Source organism: Odontesthes bonariensis, chromosome 15, assembly GCF_027942865.1.
Source record: "Odontesthes bonariensis isolate fOdoBon6 chromosome 15, fOdoBon6.hap1, whole genome shotgun sequence".
NCBI classification, from domain to species: domain Eukaryota; kingdom Metazoa; phylum Chordata; class Actinopteri; order Atheriniformes; family Atherinopsidae; genus Odontesthes; species Odontesthes bonariensis.
This window is the reverse complement of record NC_134520.1, coordinates 23594340-23606353: the sequence shown is the minus strand read 5'-3', so window position 1 is coordinate 23606353 and position 12014 is coordinate 23594340. Positions and strand designations below refer to the sequence as shown.

Genomic DNA, 12014 nt, shown 5'->3' with positions numbered 1-12014 from the left:
GCTCTTGTAAGAGCTCATTCCAGGATTTGTGAAATGTGCATATTGAAAATGTAACTGAGAATGTTGACTTGTGATACTGAAAGGTGAGAGGTATTTATCTTGGCACGAGTGCTCACTGGTTTGAAGGAACCAGCAGATGGTGGAAAGGATATCTTGTTTGGTTTGCTCATGCTGGCTGGAATGGAGCAGCTCACTGTGTCATTCAGCATCACTCACATTCCTAAACCTCCCGATCTCCCTCTCACCTTCCCTCCCATAAGCCCCCCAGGTCAGGGCTCGATTCTGGAGTAAGGCTTTTTATAGAGTCAACATTAAAAAAAATTGTCTCCATGCTAAAGACATCAGGAGCATGTTTGTTCAAGGATACAAGACATATCACGTCAAATCATTGGAATACATATTCACACACTTTTCCCCTTAAGATTTTTTTTTCTATTCATTGTGATATCTCCCCTTTTATCTCTTCTAAAGTCGTTTCATCTTACCAAAAAAAACTACTTTGATCAAGTTCCTCTTTTGTTTTTGTTGGCAGCAGCCATACTGAAAGCAAATATGACTTGTGATTATCTAAAAAAAAAAAGAGTACAAAGGATTTTTGTCAAAATGTGGGTTTCATTGATTGAAAGAGTAAAATATCATCAGTGGTGTTTCTTGTCTTTAATCTTCCCATCAAAAACTTCATCGTCTGTAATTTTAAACTAATTCTGCAAGCTGTCAAAATTGTTGATGCCTCTGAATGAGCCATAATTGGCTAAACGCAGCTACTTTTGTTTTGTTTTGCTCATTTATCCATCAGCAGCTTGATCATTGACAAAATTAAATAAATTTGCTCTATGAATGTATGCAACCAGCTTGTTTGGAAAATCAACAGTTCCCAACAAACTTAGATTTTTTTTTGAGCTCTGGCCTGGTCCAGTCAAGTACCCATAACATCTCGAGTCACACCTTCTTCTTTTTTTTTTTTTTTTACATTTACCATGTGCTCAAGCTTCCCCATCACTAAAATCCATCTTTCTATGTTGTGTAAGCAAGAAATCTTCACAAAAAAAATGTTGGTCCGTTTAAAGTTTTGAACCCAATTCCCTTAATGAACTGTTTTTCCTCTCTTTTCCTACGTGGAATTCCTACTTCTATTTTCTGGCAAACAGGGATGATGAATCATCCTCCTATTCCTATCTCAGAGCTGGCTGAACACACAGAACTTCTCAAGGCTAACGACAACCTCAAACTCTCCCAGGAATACGAGGTGAGCTGGCCCAAGGTTCAGTGGTCCAAGAGCATTGATTTCTGCCTATTTGTGTTTTCACTGAAAAATGGCATGAGACATGAGACATGAGTGTTCAATTATGTCATATATCCATATTGTTTTCCTTTTATGTCTTTTATTCTTGCTTGTTGGCTGTTATCCAGCTGGGGGTCCAAAAGGACAAATCAGTTGTTCTCCCCACATGGTCACGCAAGACAATTGTCAAAATCAGTCATGTAAAATTTCCTTTCATGAGTTATTTACCAAATGCAACTTACAACGTATTTGGCTAACTAGAATAATCATTTTACTGTAAGAATTGAAGTTCAATATTTCTTTAAAGAAAAGGAAAAAAAAGAATGTGTCCTTTTGTGGTACCCGAAATATATTTGATTACTGCATTCAGCAGAGGAAAATAGATATATGTTGATAGAAACTATAAGGTCGGTGTATCAGTACCCTTAACTATTTTAAACATTTACTTGAAAATGTAATGACTAGCTCAAAAAGGAGATGAATAAGTGGTTTGAAATTCTCCACACATTTCAATGAACTTAGACTCACACTTTCTAAAATGGAGATTACGTCTATTATGTTACGCAAGCTTCACACTGGCAGCCAGGCTTTATGTGTGCATGTGTGTGTGCATATATGTATGTGAAGAGGGGGTAACTGAGCTGTCTGAGCTCTGAGACCGCGGCGGTTATAAATGACACCAGAGTTGATTAGAAATCAGGAGCGCTGAATCAGCTCTCGTTTGCATACAAGCAATATGCCCTACTCGCCATCCCTAAATCACAGAGCCTGACGCCGTAGTGCTCGCCAGCCTAAGGTAGGAAGTCGGTACACCAGCATAGATTGCCGTCGTTATGCCTGCTGGTGGATGTTGGTGGATAATGACTTCTCATAGCAATCCAGTATTTCTTGGGTATCTATTATTCATAAATCCACATTCAGGCTGTATACCAAACGGACGAGCTTGTTCCATCCGGAGGGGAAGAGTGATGACAGACTTGATGCCAAAGTTGAAGCTACAGCTTCTAATTACTTGGCATTGAGAGAGTCTTTAAACCACCAGCTCATCTCTGTCGTTTTTTCGTTCTCTCTCTGTCTGCGTGCCCCTTCACACTACCGCCACGCCCCCAGGAAAAATAAATGACCAAATTAAATAGAGAAGTGTAATTTTAATTTTGTTATTTTCTTGATGAATGGCTGCTCGTCTCAGCACCCCGTGCTTGCCAAGCACAGCTCTACAGGGTTTTGACTGATTGGTTTCTAGCCAGGCTAGATGTGAGAGAGGAGGGAGAAATGGAGGGAAGAGTTTAGAGAAGAGAGAGATGGGGTAGAGATGTCTGGTTAATGATGAGGACTCAGTGTGAGGAAAGAGAGCAATGGAATGGAGATGAGATGATCTGACATACAACCAGCAATAAAAAAGCACTTTTACCTGACAGTACCTAAGGATACTTCTCTGCTATCTGGTAGTAAGAAGCTGAAATATGAAATGCATTCACTGTCAAGCACAACGTAACAGATAAGGAAGAAGGAGAAATTATTATAAGAATAATTATTTAGGTATTTTTTAAGTAGTTACACCTGCAAAATTAGTACTGGGTGTTTGTCATATGTGTTTTGTGATTTAATAAGAAAATGTTTTTAAGAAACATGCACAGATGTGGCTTTCAATTTTTAAAATATGAAAAAGATTTTTCAGGGAACTGACCCCAATCTCCATATGCCTGCACACACAAGTAGACGCACATTGCCAAAGATGATTTAGAAACCAATGGAAAATAGCAGGAGAGTGGGTGGAGGACTGTTAAATAGAAAGGGGGTGGAAGAGGAAAGGGAAGACGATGAGAAGGATAATAAAAGAAAAAAAGGAGAAGACTTTGAAGATGAAAAGATCAGATAAGGGAAATGGTGACAGAGAAAACAGAATGCAAAAAGAGAGAATAAAACAGATGAGGCTCAAAAAGAGTTAAATATCTCATGGCTGCCATGTTTACTTATAGATTGCATGTTAGAATTCATTTTGAGTTGAAGGTGGAACTCAAAAGCCTTTCTTTCAAGCTCCAACTGCATATATCTTTCTAACCTCCGCATCATTTGTGCACCAGATGCCAGACAAAGCAATTGCAATGAAATGTTCTTAAGATTTATTTTGAATTCTTGTATTATAAAGAAGAGTTTTTTTCTTTAAATGAAATCACCTTTCTGAGTCTGCCCCCTGTTTTTTTCTAACATTAAGGTTGTATTGTTAAAGCTCAGTCCCTCTCACGGCTCCTCTGATTGCTTCTTTATGTGTGCATGTTGTGCCTGTCTCTGCCTCCCATCAGTCCATTGATCCAGGTCAGCAGTTCACCTGGGAGCACTCCAACCTGGAGGTGAACAAACCCAAAAATCGTTACGCCAACGTCATTGCCTACGACCATTCCCGTGTCGTCCTGGCTCCCATCGAGGGTAAGGCTCACCCGCACACTCTGCATCCTTACCTGAACTTCTGAGATGAGCTTGTTTCACTCAAGATTACTTTTGTAAATTCTCATTCAGAGTCTGTGTTTGTAATGAGGACATTGTACCAAGTATATACACTGGGCTAAATGGGGAAAAAATTTATTTCTTCTGTAGAAAGTGGAAGCATTAGCAAATTTAGAATATCTGATTTAAAGTGGGCGAGATTACTGTTGCTGATTTTGCACATAACCATGTGGAACAAAATGGAGAAAAAAAAAAGAAAATGAAGAACTTCTATAAAAAGCTGGATTATCCAAGTAGTTTTGAATCGTGAAAAGTCAAACGAAAGGAAATTATATATAGTGTTTGAAACTTAGATTCAGTCCAATCAACTTGCTTTGTAACAGCTAAACCGTTTATGCAACCAAATTATTTGGGGGGTGAGGCAAAGACTTGTTTCAGCTCATCACTGTGCCTGGCACTCACATCTCACACTCAAAGGAATCCAGGACTTAAACCAGTGTTAGCAACGCCCTATTTGTCTCATCAGATCTACCCCTTTCCTTGACTTCCCTCTAACCCTCTATAGACACTAAGTGCTTAGAATCTTAGAGCCAGAAAAATCTCTTGCTCTAACTCCTAAATCTTAAGGGACATTGTCAGAGATACTCACCCTTCACTGCTGACATAGTACTGGCTTTGCATCACCAGAGGAGCTCTCAACTCTTCACAGTTACTCTGTACTCTAGACTACTTTGCTTTTGTACAAGTAAACTGCACAGAGTAGATTTTGACGTCTACCAAAAGGCAGGCCAATTTGACAATGCCCCAACATGCATAACAACATTATCCTTAAAAAAAAAAATTGTCTCGTCCATAAATGCATAAATTAATCAAGTCTGAAATTTCTATTTTACACTGCAGTGATTTTGCCATTAGTCGCAGCAGTAGAACAATTCATGCACACCACCATTCTCTGTTCACTTAGCTATGACTAAAGCCAAGGCACCAGTCAAATTGTGCAACGTGAAATCTGTTTTAATGACAATTTTCTTTATTTTTTCTGCTTCTTTCAATTCTTTTCTTCTTCTCTTATTTTATTCTTTTTACTTCCCTTCTCTCCTTGTACTCACTCTGTCTCGCACAGAGTTTCATTATCTTGCTCTTCCTCTCCAAATGGCTGTTATTCTCACTGAGTCTTGACTCTTGAATTAGCCCAGTTGAGTGTTTTATTGTTTGTCAAGGAGACGTGTCTCAACACAGGAGTCTTAATTCAAATGGGAGGAATGTTATGTCTTATAGTGTATGTCTTAGACTGGATTGTGTAGTGGTAGAACCTGTGTTCAAATCCCCTGCATGAAAGGCACTACCTCCAGTAGGGGTCCTTAGACAAGACCCCCTTACACTACCTGCATACCGGTGTGAGTTGCTTTGGATAAAAGCGTCTGCCAAATGCATAGACATTATAACTGTAAGATTCTCTGTGCAAGGCAAACTCTAATCACAAAGATTATCTTGTCTTGGCTCAAACCTTTCTTCAACAACAGTTAAAAAAATTACTGAGCTTGTTGTAATTCTGCACCCTACAATTTTTGGATCCTGGATTTTGTTATATCTTTAAAGTGCTATATACACCCCATCCTCGGCATTAAAATATTTCACATCCCTCTGCACAGCAATGCTTAAGGGGGCTCCTTATGACAAGATTTAGTAGGACCAATGTGTCACAAACCATGGCAGCAGCCTTAGGGGGATGGGATGGGATGTGATGTGGTGTCATGGCTGACTGGCTGATTTACTCTCCACTCTCCTCGATCTTCGAACACACACCATCCGTGATGGTGGTAAAGCAGATGCAGGCTGCCACAGCCGATCTGCAGAAACTGAGGCAGAAACACAGAGATAGAAAAAAAGACAATGTTACAAAAGCAATACAGTTTTTTGAAAATGAGGTATTTGCTTCATTTTAGGCAATGTGAATGGAAAAAAACACATCTAGTTTTCAATAGCTCTACAAATCCAGTGGCTTTAAAGGTTGTGGGAATGACACTGTGACTCGTAATATGTCAAAATATTTTTTTGAGGGGGGTTTGTCTGCTTTTGCAGCCGATAATCTTTATATTTACACATTTTCTTTATTTGGTATAGGAACTGTGTCTGTTTGTGAATACTGAGAATTGTTAAAGTGTTAAAGCTGCAGTCTGCAACTCTTTTTCAAGCATAATGCCTGGAACTGTCCTGGGATTCTGAAAGTAGTACATTAAATACCCCCAATACAAAAAAAAAAGAGTTGTCTAGGTCCCCTATATGTCCCGCTAGGTCCCTCCAAAGCCAGCAGGTTTGTTTACAAAATTGCAGACCGGACCGGTAAAAGGTAACCAATCAGGTTATGAGCTGGGCTCTGCTGCCTGTCAATCACCGATTGTGCACGCGCGATACAAGGTAGGCTCGTCCCCACGCTTATTTATCTGGACTATTGAACTTCATTACGGGCTTGTCTACTTACTGCGTCTTCCATGATCGCAAATGACAGGTGAGTTGATGAATGAGGAGTCGTGTAAGCGCATCTGGCGTGCACGTCTACGTGCACGAGTTCTCATGTGTTTTGATGGGGCGGGACAGGAAGTTGAATAACTTTTTATTTTTTCGTTAAAAAACAAGCATTTCTTGCATTTTGCGACTACGGAGGTCACCGTTTTCAACTTCAAGCGTTCTGATAGATCATGTGAACTCTTAGAATGCCAAAAATTAGGACTTTACGTATGACAACAACAAATCCTGCAGACTGCAGCTTTAAAGCAGAGGGTACAAAAAAAAAGCTGCTGATAAAAGACGAATGAATTAATCAGGGAAAGAGGGAAAGCAATCACAAGTAGCGTACTGCATTTTTTGTAAAATCTATTTTATTGTGTCTGTAGGTATATCTGGTAGTGACTACATCAATGCCAACTACATTGACGGCTACAGGAAGCAGAACGCCTACATAGCAACCCAAGGTCCATTACCAGAGACGTTTGGGGACTTTTGGAGGATGGTGTGGGAACAGAGAGCAGCCACTGTCGTCATGATGACCAGGCTGGAAGAGAAGTCACGGGTAAGTCTGTTCCACCTATTTTGGGGCTTATTCACTGTACTCCACTCTTTTTTTTTTTTTTTTTTTTTTTTTTTAATAAACTACTAAATCAGTTCATTGCTTCACAAGACCAAATGCAACAAACAGGTGCTGACAATGACACAGCTTTACATTGATTTAGAAAGCTTCACACTTCAAACTCCAATGGTAGGTAATCAGACTTCATTTTCTTGAGTCTGATTGCTTTCAGTGGGCTGCAGAAACCAGAGGGAAATCACAAAGGAGGGTGATAAAGTAGACTAAACTCAGAGACAGTCTACCTGCGCACATCTGATTAGTTAAGGTCCAGTGGGAGTTTACGTATGGACTTTGCTCTGTTTTCTCTTCTTATTTGCAGTGGAAACTACAAGCTGTTGCAAGTCCCCAACAGACATGATAGCACAGCAAGTTGTTGGTCTTAAGACAGCACAGTGCAAGTAACTAAAATTCCACTTTAAACACTTTTAGTGGTCTCCGTGACCAGAGCCTCCCATCTCATGATAGAAGAAGTTTGATCGAAAATTTAGACTGGAGAAAGATAGCCTGTTTCCTTTCTAAAACTGCAGTTATTTAACAGATTACGTCTTACTTTAAAGACGAAAGATTTACATCTGTTTTTATACACTAAAATATGTAGCTGTAAACCAAGTTGCTTAAATTATCTACACCTCGGTTAGCTACTATATTTAAATTCTGCTGAGACATCGAGGCATTATTGATAACCCAGCAATGTAATGCATAAAAATGTTGCATCCAGCTGGCTTGCAAGTACATTTTTCTAATCAGAACCCTTCTCTCACATACGGTTTTCAGTGCAATATTTCTACCTGGAATCAAGCTTTTTTTTGATATATTAGATATTTTCACTTAAGAATTAGATGTGAATACTTGTTCCATCACTGCTACTGCAACTAAATCTACATTGATAATATCCTGTTCTATGGAGGCGTGGACTTGTCTAAATGTCAAAAAGCCAAGTGCGATGTTTCAACCTGTCAACTCAAACCTGTGTCAACATCAAGCTCACTCACCCCAGGTGTCTTCACTCATTGTCCCTCCTTCCATCCCTTTTCAATTGTTTACCTATCCTCCACCCCGACATGTGCATTCCACTCTTGTCAAACGTGATCAGGATTAGCAGGCAGTAGAAGTTGAGTGTCAGCCTGAGCAGGAAATGGGAGAGAAAGCTGTAGAGCAGCACGTCTCCTTCACTAGCTGTCACATCCCATCAGGTGTCCGCTGGAGCATCACACCCCAAACTGAATGAATCTGTATTAGGTGGGCTGAGAGGAGGAGGAGCAGGTGTTGTGCTTTCAGAACTACAAAGAATTTCAAAATGCTAAAAACCCTCACAGGATGAGAAGAAATCTGTCCGCCAGTTGTTCTAAAACACATTTTACCTTAGCTTTAGGTAGAATTCCAGAATCTGAAACAGCAGTGATTATGTTCATGACAATTTAAATGTACTTGTGTTATATCCCTGTTGAATGGTTTTGTTTTAAGATTTAGGGAGAGAGACACGTAGGATTTGTGTTAGGCCGGTGACATTAAGCATAAGAAAGCAGTTGTTGTGACAGTCACATCTGTTTGCTAATGCCTTTAACTTAGAAGTGCATTTGAGAGAAGCCCTCATGTTCAACACTGCCTGGTGTTTTAATCCACAGACGGGTTTGTTTTATGAGTGCTGTGTAAATTGTTCGCATTCGTGTCGATTTATATTTTCCTGCACTATTCCATTTATGATCATTAGTGGAGAAATTGTTTAATAGAATGTGATATATTGCTGTTAACACTTCAGTCTGTTCCTCTGCCTTTCTATCTTAATTTCTCTCTCCTAGATTAAGTGTGACCAGTATTGGCCAAGTCGTGGCACCGAAACCTACGGCATGACCCAAGTGACCCTGCTGGACACCATAGAATTGGCCACTTTCTGTGTACGCACTTTCTCCTTGCACAAGGTAGGACGATCTCTTATCTCTTTTTTTTATCAGTTCCCAGAGTCAGAACCAGATATAGAGAAGCTGCATTCAGCTTCTATGCTCCACATGTCTGGTCAAACTCCCAGAAAGCCTCAGATCAGCTGAAACACAACCTGGACTTATTTAAGTCCAGGTTGAAGAAACACCTATTTTCAGCTGCATTTGAATAAAGCTCCAAATCTGAAGCTTGATTTTCAAAACTTAATCATATTTTAACTACTGATTTTATCTATTGTTCTTATTTCTTTCTTTTTTGTTTAAATTTTAAATAATCCTTTTATTTCTACTGTTAATGTCTCTGTAAAGCACTTTGAATCACCTTGTTGTTGAATTGTGCTATACATATACACTTGCCTTGCATTTATCAAATCAAATCAAATCAAATTTATTTGTATAGCACATTTCATGTACAAACAATTCAAAGTGCTTTACATAAAATAAAAGCATTGCAGCAGGGAGTGGAAGAAGCATTAAAACTACATAAAAGAATATAAAGAGAAACAAATAAAATCATTTAAATGAATTTAAAAACAAGCAACAGTCAAGATAAGTTCAAAGATACCGTGCAGATTTCATGCATAGACACATGAGAAAAGAAATGTTTTTAACCTGGATTTAAAAATGTCTACATTTTGTGACATTTGGTGTCTACATTTGGCTACATTTTGTACTTTATGCACAAATATACATAGACAAACTGCACATGGGCTTGTGTGTCTGTACACACAAACCCACACACAGTGCATTCAGAAAGCAACCAATGTCATATATTAATAATCATGCTCAATAACGAGTAAAAATGTTGATATTCAATGAATGAATAGAGGGACACATCTTAGAAAAAAGTTTTCTCAGATGACAAAAATGGAGTCCTAAACCTTGGGCTGTTTTTCTATTCAGAACAAAAACAACACAGGAATAACCCTTTGTCTCCATTCAGCCCTGTTACCTTTAGCTCCGTCTCTCCTCAATAGATCATCTGTTTATGTGCATCTGCCAAATTGGAGCACTTAGGTAAAGTGCGCAGAAGAGAAACTCAATATACATAATTGGCAGACTACTCTTATGCTTCTGTGTGTGCACACACACTCTCACACACATACACACATGCATATTTAAACACTGAAACACACCGCCAGATAAACCATATCTCCCAAACATGTTTTCAGTGTGAAACGTTTTCTCATGCTCATACACAAGTGAGACGTGATGTCACACACTGCCATGTTCCCACACAGATGAATAATACACTGAAAAACACTTAACTGCACGCAGCCACAAAGGGGGATTAAACAGTAGAAATAAAGAAAACAGTAGCATATGTGCTATACGGCGCATGTTGGCCCAATTTGACACCACATGACAATATAACGATGAAGGAGGTAGAGAACCTTCCACTTGAAAGATTAGACATTTCCAGAATTTTCCTCTAAACCAGATAACACAAGCAAAGAACGTTGTTGACTTTTAGCTGGATTGCCAACTGAACGATGAATGCCAAGGCGTGCCCGTGACGGTAAAGATAGCAACATATCAGCAGCTATGGTGCTTTATAGCTGGCTGGTTGACATTCCAGCCCATTTACATTCTGAACCGCTATCAAATCCACCGATAAGGTTCTTTTCCTATCTCTCCCCTCCTCCTTCCTTATAATATGGAGCCATTCCTCTCTGAGCTGTTCTCACTTTGCTGGTTTTTTTTGTGATATCTAAGGTAGCAGAGGCAGGCATGCACACACAGTGCATCTACAAAGCAGGGTACCTAACTACTGTATATATTCATGTGTGTCTAACAGTGATGCAGAATTGTGTCTGCTCAGAAATAAATTTTAAAGAGAAAAAAAGGAGCCAAAAGTGTCATTTTCAAACAGTCCACCCCATCTGCAGAAACAGGGAATGTCCAAAATGAAATAAAGAACCTTGGAAGTAGCCCGGTTTGCTTTTAATTATCACACTCAGTTCTTAATTTACTCACCAAGGAAAAAATTGCTTGTCAGGAAAGCAGAAGCACTGCACTGAGCTGTAAACAGTCCCTCTATTAGAGAATCTTATGTAAGTAACGCGAGGAGAAAAGCACCTCAAGATCCAAGGTAGACTTGATCTTTGTTTCATCTTATAATTCTACTGCAGAAAATGTCCTTTCTCTGGATCTCAGCTTGTTGTTTTGATGCTTCAGGAGTTGATTTTAAGTAACCAGTTAAAAATGTTCGCTGCATGAATGTGAGCCTTTACACATACTTTAGAAACTTTGGATTGAGATAACCCCGGAAACCCCTTTAAAATGGATCTCAGCTGCACTGACAAGCTTTCTTTAATAGAGGTTTAAAAATGACATTGTCATAAATCATATATCTATGTATATAGACATATATATATATATATAAATATATATTCATACCCAATATTTCATTAAAATATTAAAAAAAATTCCCATCCTAATGCATCAGGCAAGAAAGCATATACATCAGATGAATGAATCATTACACCAGTGGATTACTTGTGCAAGGTCACCTGTCTGTGTGAGTTAGTTTTTCTGTTGAGAAAATCTTCAAGCTCCCGTGTCTAAAGATTATTTTGGGGTATTATATTTTCACAATACATGCCCGAAGGTCTCGACTCTGTCAGTCAATAATTTAATCCCATTCTGTGGAGGTAAATCTAGCAAACTGCATCACTTGAAGGCTAGTGGTAATAGTGGTAGAGGAAAGTAAAACAGTCTGAAACACCTAATATATTTGGAAGATTTCAGCAAGAGACACTTTCATTTTGATAGAATTTTCGTTTACTTTTTAATAGAAGATTAAAACCAGAGGTTTAGCCAGTTCAAACATAGCCCTCAAACATAACTGATTTTTCCAATTTATTGCTCTCCAGAATGGCTCAAGTGAGAAGCGGGAAGTTCGGCAGTTCCAGTTCACAGCATGGCCTGACCACGGTGTGCCAGAATACCCAACCCCTTTCCTGGCCTTCCTTCGTAGGGTGAAGACTTGTAACCCACCTGATGCAGGACCTATCATCGCTCACTGCAGGTATTCAGTCATGTTGTGCTATAAAAACAATCTTATGTTGATGTTTCTACCTCTTTTTTTCATTTTGTTTTCTTCTTTTTTGTGTCTTATTTTAACTTTAATACCCAACTGAGACAGTTGGGCTTTAGAGGGAACTTTTGAGTGGCGTTTGCAACAGTTGATACGAGTTAAGGGCCAACAAAAAGCTTAATT

General features: G+C 39.0%; 1 protein-coding gene across 7 annotated transcripts in view; it reads left to right on the top strand.

Moving 5' to 3' along the window:
• ptprsa (protein tyrosine phosphatase receptor type Sa) overlaps window positions 1-12014 on the top strand; it is a 221115-nt gene that overhangs the window by 190487 nt on the left and 18614 nt on the right. For all 7 annotated transcript variants that reach the window (XM_075485598.1, XM_075485596.1, XM_075485599.1 and 4 more), the window contains 5 exons: window positions 1149-1246; window positions 3586-3709; window positions 6622-6797; window positions 8654-8773; window positions 11668-11822. In XM_075485598.1, coding sequence (XP_075341713.1) covers window positions 1149-1246; window positions 3586-3709; window positions 6622-6797; window positions 8654-8773; window positions 11668-11822 — 673 coding nt within the window. The remainder of the gene's footprint in view (window positions 1-1148; window positions 1247-3585; window positions 3710-6621; window positions 6798-8653; window positions 8774-11667; window positions 11823-12014) is intronic.